Source organism: Lygodium microphyllum, chromosome 5 (genome assembly GCF_053477565.2).
Source record: "Lygodium microphyllum isolate KBCC chromosome 5, Lygodium_microphyllum_v1.1.10, whole genome shotgun sequence".
In the NCBI taxonomy this organism is placed as follows: Eukaryota; Viridiplantae; Streptophyta; class Polypodiopsida; order Schizaeales; family Lygodiaceae; genus Lygodium; species Lygodium microphyllum.
Genome location: NC_141139.1, coordinates 175,169,862 through 175,175,874, shown reverse-complemented (window position 1 = coordinate 175,175,874; position 6,013 = coordinate 175,169,862). Strand labels below are relative to the sequence as shown.

General features: G+C 39.1%; 1 protein-coding gene across 2 annotated transcripts in view; it reads left to right on the top strand.

The window, feature by feature from the left end:
- The window catches only part of LOC148036712 (putative pentatricopeptide repeat-containing protein At3g05240), a 3,494-nt gene extending 1,859 nt beyond the window's left edge, over window positions 1-1,635 (top strand). For both annotated transcript variants that reach the window (XM_087678779.1, XM_087678780.1), the window contains exon 2: window positions 1-1,635. This exon is cut by the window's left edge. In XM_087678779.1, the coding sequence (XP_087534905.1) occupies window positions 1-745 (745 nt within the window). In that variant the 3' untranslated portion in view covers window positions 746-1,635.
- Window positions 1,636-6,013: the final 4,378 nt, after the last annotated feature.

Here is a 6,013-nt window from a genome sequence, read left to right as displayed (position 1 = left end):
CGAAGAAGCACTCAACTGCTTTGAACAGATGCAACGTGAGGGCCTTTGTCCGGATTCTGTCACCTTTTTATGCAGCTTGAAAGCTTGTGTTGTTGTGGGAGCAGCTATTAAGGGCAAACAAATTCATGATCAGATGGTTGGGCAGGGGCTGCTGGGAACAAATATTGTGCTCGCCACTGCTTTGGTGGATATGTATGCCAAGTGTTCTGCACTTTCAAAAGCACAAGAAGTGCTTGACGAGCTACCAGTCCGGGATGTTGTGTCTTGGAATGCCCTGATTGCTGGTTATGCACAACACGGGCATGGTGAGGAAGCACTAAACTGTTTTGAACGAATGCAACATGAGGGCATTTCTCCAGATGCAGTCACCCTTATTTGTGTGCTTAGTGCTTGCAGTCTCTCAGGTCTCCTGGATGAGGCCCAGAAGCATTTTGAGAATATGAGCACAAAGCATGGCATTACACCAGATTTAGAGCATTATACTTGCATGGTTGATCTTTTTGCACGTGCAGGGCACTTTGACAAGGCAATATGGATAATCAAGAAGATGCCTTCTTCTGATTATCTTCCAATCTGGGCTGCTTTGTTGGCCGGCTGTCGAAAATGGGGAAATTTGAAGCTGGGGAGATTGGCCTTTGAACATGCAGTACATCTCAATAAAACTGGCAATGTAGCTAATGTCTTGATGAGAAATATATATGGTATAGCTGCTGTCATGCAAGAGGATGGAGACAAGGTGAAGTGAATGAAATGTAACTGTATCCAGGATGTATTTGGAGTTAGCATTGCCTCTGTAGCCTCTCTAAAGCTACACATTATTGCCCATCATATGTCACACATGGATAGTTTCCACATCTGCAGTTGTTGCCACAAAATAGCTTCAATGAAGCAAAGAATGATACACCATGCTGGCATAGCAAGAAGTACATGCTGTCAACAACATGCAAATCTGAGATGACATATTGAGATAGCAATGTTCTTATATGGAGTATTGATGTGATAGCTGGGAATCTGGCCATTATGCAGTGCGTCACTTTGTTAGCATTGCCTTCAGGAGATATGCTACAGTAATGTTGCCTAGGACCCCAAGAGTTCTTTGCTTAAAGAATGGAGTGATGTTGAACGAATGGAAGGAATTCAAACTAGGGTTTTTCTGGAACGTGCACTCCAAGAAGCTTGAAATCTATGTGCCACAGCTGCTTTTCCTCTCTAGCACCAGAGCTACTCCCTCAGATGGCTAAGGTGCAAAGCTCTACCATCGCCTCTGAGACTCAGTAGCACATGCACTCTGCCATTGCCTTGCAGTGGAGTTCTCACCTCTTGCCTTGCCCTGATAGTTATTGTGCATATGCTGGACCTTATCAATGGAAGTCCATGTATTCTGGTAGTTTAGGACTTGTTTTTGTGAGCTTGTTAGTGGTTATTGCCATATTTATGCAGCAGGTGGTAGCTACTGAGGTGGGACATGGGGCTTTTCTTTTCTGCACAAGGCTCAGGAAAACAGCCTATGCCAGCCCTAATGCAAGCAGGTGCAATCTGGCCTGCCTGATAAGCCCTCTCTATTGTGACTTATCAAGGGTCTGCTTTGACAAGTTTTCTTCACTGTGAGACATTCAATCCAAGGGTCTTTTCTCAGGGGAGTTCTCTCTCTTTCTGTGAATGCCTGATTTTGCTTTGTGTTATTATTGTTATGATAATTATCATAATCTGACTGGCCATTGAGATATGTAGGTGCGATCTGGCCTGCAGTGACATGTCATCTCTGTTGCAAGTTATCAAAGCTGTGTGTCAAAATGCTAGGCAAGCTCCAACCACTTGACATTCCACAGATGAAATGGGAGTTCATCAGTATGAATTTTGTAGTTGGCTTACCTTTTGTTCAAGGAGGGTATAATTTAATCATGGTGATTGTGGATATGTTGACAAAGGTCACTTATATTATCCTAGTCAAGATCAACTACAAAGCTTCAGATATTGCACGACTATTTGTGAAAGAAATCTTTAGGCTTCATGGATTGCCTAAACGGATCGTTAGTGACAGCAACTCTTTGTTTACGTCACATTTCTAGAGAAGCCTATTTGAAGCAATTGGAAACCATCTTTGCTTTAGCACAGCTTACCATCCCCAAATTGATGGCCAAACAGAGTGGGTTAATCAAGTCATTGAAGATATTTTTCAAGATGAGGACATCTCGATTCCTCTAAGGAGGAGAGGATGTAATATTTCTGCCATAGCATTTCATATCAAGAAACAAATTCGAGCTTGAGGCATTTTAAAAATTACCCCTCAAGCTATCACATAAGTGACCACATGTAATTTTCTTGATATTGAGTCTTGTATTAAATCAACTCTGCAATCTGACACGAGAAGATGCCTCAATATTCCCAGCCAACAAAAAGAATAGATGCCTTGTAAATAATATTACGATAGCTTGATCATAATTTTTCTCGCATTATATTTGATTTAGTATTCTCGATTCCATTTAATGCGTCGAGGATCGCATTGATTTCATAACCGCAAGACAATTCATAAAGCCTTAATCGGTAGACAAAGAATATGCAAGAACGAGCATGATATTGAGTAAGTTAAGTGTCAAAGAGTATGGCATGACTTTATGAACTAGATAAGTCATGAGGTAACTTGGCTTTAAACCACTAAATGAACTTGTTTTGAAGAAAAAAATATGTTTTTGAAAAAATAGGCCAAATACATAACGTTTTTTATGCCTAGAGGGAGAGAAAACATTTAAAAATCATCCCCATACCACCATCCAACAGGTAGGCAATCAAAATGAATATTTAACAAAGCTCAACTGGCTCTTGACAAGTAGCCAAATGAATCAGTCGACTGTATGGTCCCCCTCATGTCTATAAATACACCCCCTCTCCTTCACAAAAAAAAGCAAGAAGGAAGACCTCCTGATGATGAAAAAATTTATCTACTTTTCTTTTCCATTGAAGCTTGAGCCTTGAAGGAGGAAAATACCCCCCTTCTACCTCATTTTCATTTTCTCTAGCCCCTGTTAAGCCTTCACTCCATATGACCATACCGCTAAGTGAAACATTGGCAAAATTTTTCTGGATGACCATTAACTCTCCTTAAACTACTACATCAATTTCACCTGACATTCGATGGCTCCACAAGGTTGTAGAAATTTAAAAATCCCATTTGAAGGGAAGCAAGGAACATAACTGATGGAGAAAATGACACAGTATGAATTGATAAAACCCCTATTATAGCAAAGCTGAGAGAGGTAACATCTCGTCAGTTTGGAAAAAAATAATATTTTATAAGCTTATCGCTATATTTGACTTCAAAAGATTATAAATACATTTTAATGAAAATGCATATGAATTGCCGCTTATAAAAAATAACCTAAGTGATATAGTAATTTTCTATATGATCATAATAACAGAAAAAAGATAGACATTGTTAGAGAAGGGAATATTTTATAGATTTCTCTTAAAAGTGACTATCTCTATTTCATTTTGCTAATGATAGACATAAACATATGAATTTTATAATAATTTATGAATAATTATTATATAATATCATGAAATATTCAATGCATTAAATCAACGGAAAATTGCATAGGAAAATATATACTAGACATGCATAAATTAGGTGGGTGGAAATATAATTCGATGTCTGTAAGATGAAAGAAAAATTACTCTTATGATTTTTGCATTGCATGGAATAAAGTTTTCAAAAAATCAATCATTATTGCACTTAGGACATAGCTAAAAGTAAATTGATCTTTCTAGATAACGTTGAAAGTTTGGCGAATGGACATACATCATCGATTAAACTATAGAATACGAGTAGAATAAAATAAAAGTTATTTTCTTGTTGAAAACACACATTATGTTAGTATTAATTATTAATGTTGAAGCGAAAACAATTATGAAATACTCGACAACCCTGAAACTATCGGTATGAGGAAATTAAATAAATATCAGAAGTCTGTAGGACTTGTTGGCCTAGAGCCCACAAAGTGGGTAGGATGCCCAAGAGAGGATGCAAACCCTAAATGCAAAAGGGATGCAAACCCTAAACACAAAAGGGGTGCAAACCCTGAATGCAAAAGGGACGTAAACCCTAACCCTAAATCTTGGTCTATATAAGGGTGGGAGGTCTTAGTTGTATTGACACCCTTTTGGCACATCCATGCAGTGGAAGCTCTATCAGTGTAACTACTCAAGCTTTCTATTCAATCTTTCTAGTCTATGATCTTACTTCCATTGTGTTTAAGAGTGACTAAGAGGGAGAGAGTGAGAGGTATGTTGAGCAAGGGACTGAGGGAAGGTGAAGCTCTTTGCCATCGTCTTGCTTTTCTCATCTTCTCTACTAGCTCTTCGACTCATTGGTGTACTTGATAGTTGAAGCAAAGGAGTGACGGCATTGGATCATGTTGATCATGGTCATGGAACCATCTTTGAGCCTTCAAGTCATCAAATGCAAGAAGGTAACTTAGGTGAGTTCACTACAACTCGAGCTAGTCTTGTGTTCTTACTTTCTTCGGTTGGAGAGGAGGATGCTTGGTTAGTTAGAGTGGAGTGTTAAGAGACAAGGTGAGAGATTGTCACTGAAGTGAGTTGCAACTTTTGAAACACATTGATAAGAATTTGTCAATACAAATTCTAGAGTCTAAACAAACTTGGAAAAGCATTTGAAATCCTACTAAGTGCAAGTTAGGGCAGGGCAGTGCATGAATTGCCTGCCATAGGCATAAATGCCCATATTATCTTTTAAGGTAGAAATACCAAATATTTCATAAGGATAAAATAGACTTCTCAAAATTAATCAAACTCGTGAAATAACTTGCAGATCTCAAAAAAGAGTTGTAAGTAGGAAGCGAAACCCTAAGAATAAGGTGGGACCTTAAAAAAGAAACCCTAGATTTGGGTGGGGCTACTTTCTATGCTAAAAACACTTGCTATTGTTCCTTTCTTATTTGTGCATGCATTGATGGTTGCATAGGAAAGATTGATTGTGCTTGCAACATGTAAATTTGATTGTAAATATATAATCAGGATAATAAGAGGAAAGATCGTGCTATGCCTCCCCCATGACTAGACGTATAACCTTGCTCCAAGGGGGATTGTTTTGTATTGCGACGAGGAGCTTTGGACCCCGGCCTCAACGATGAGAGGTCGCTCATTGAGGAATCCATTAGGCAATAGGAGACAGGAGTGCCAAGGGGGCTCTAGTTGTAAATCTCTTGATTACTCCTAAGAACTGCCTAACCCTCACACGAATTAGGATGGGATCCTAGAGTCCTTGGTACTAGTAAAGGGACGGAAATCTTAGAGGGTTTCTTTTCTTCAACGCAGATAGAGAGGATTTTTCGATGAATTGAGGTTTATCTTCTACGTAGGTAGAAGGGGAAAATCATTGTAAATATCTTTGCGAAATAATAAATAAATATGTTTTGCTAAAAGACTGTTTTCTTTGCCTTTATGTTGTGCCGTAAAATTACGCAAAGGAACATGTGATAACGGGTTAATTAACGAAGTTGCTTTTATATGCCATTACTTAATGTGATAGGTAATTAGAAAACTAGAGAAAACCATTTGTGGGAAGCAGGTGGGCGAGATCCATGACGGATCCATCCTACGGATGGGTGGTCTCGATAAGCTAGGGGCTTCTCTCAAGAGATTGAACGAAACGTTAATTAGGAAAAATTAGGTAGAGTCGAGCGTTGTCTTACTTAGGGTCAGGTCTTAAAACCTTGATCAGTAATTATCTTAGGGGAAAGGAGTGGCAGCTGTGCCAAAATTTCATTAAGGTTCCCTGAATCCTAATCAGGGAACCTTAATTATTGGAAAAAAGCATTGCACTCCATGAATGAAGGGTAACTACGATTGCTCCAGTTGGATAAGCCGCCCTTGTGGGACACCTTTGGTGGAGCTAGTTGATATATCGAGACCTCAATTGTCAAATTAGGACCCGAGCTTCCAGGTTGATCCTCATGGGGACTGTTGGTACCTTCTGTTATGGGGTGGACTCTGG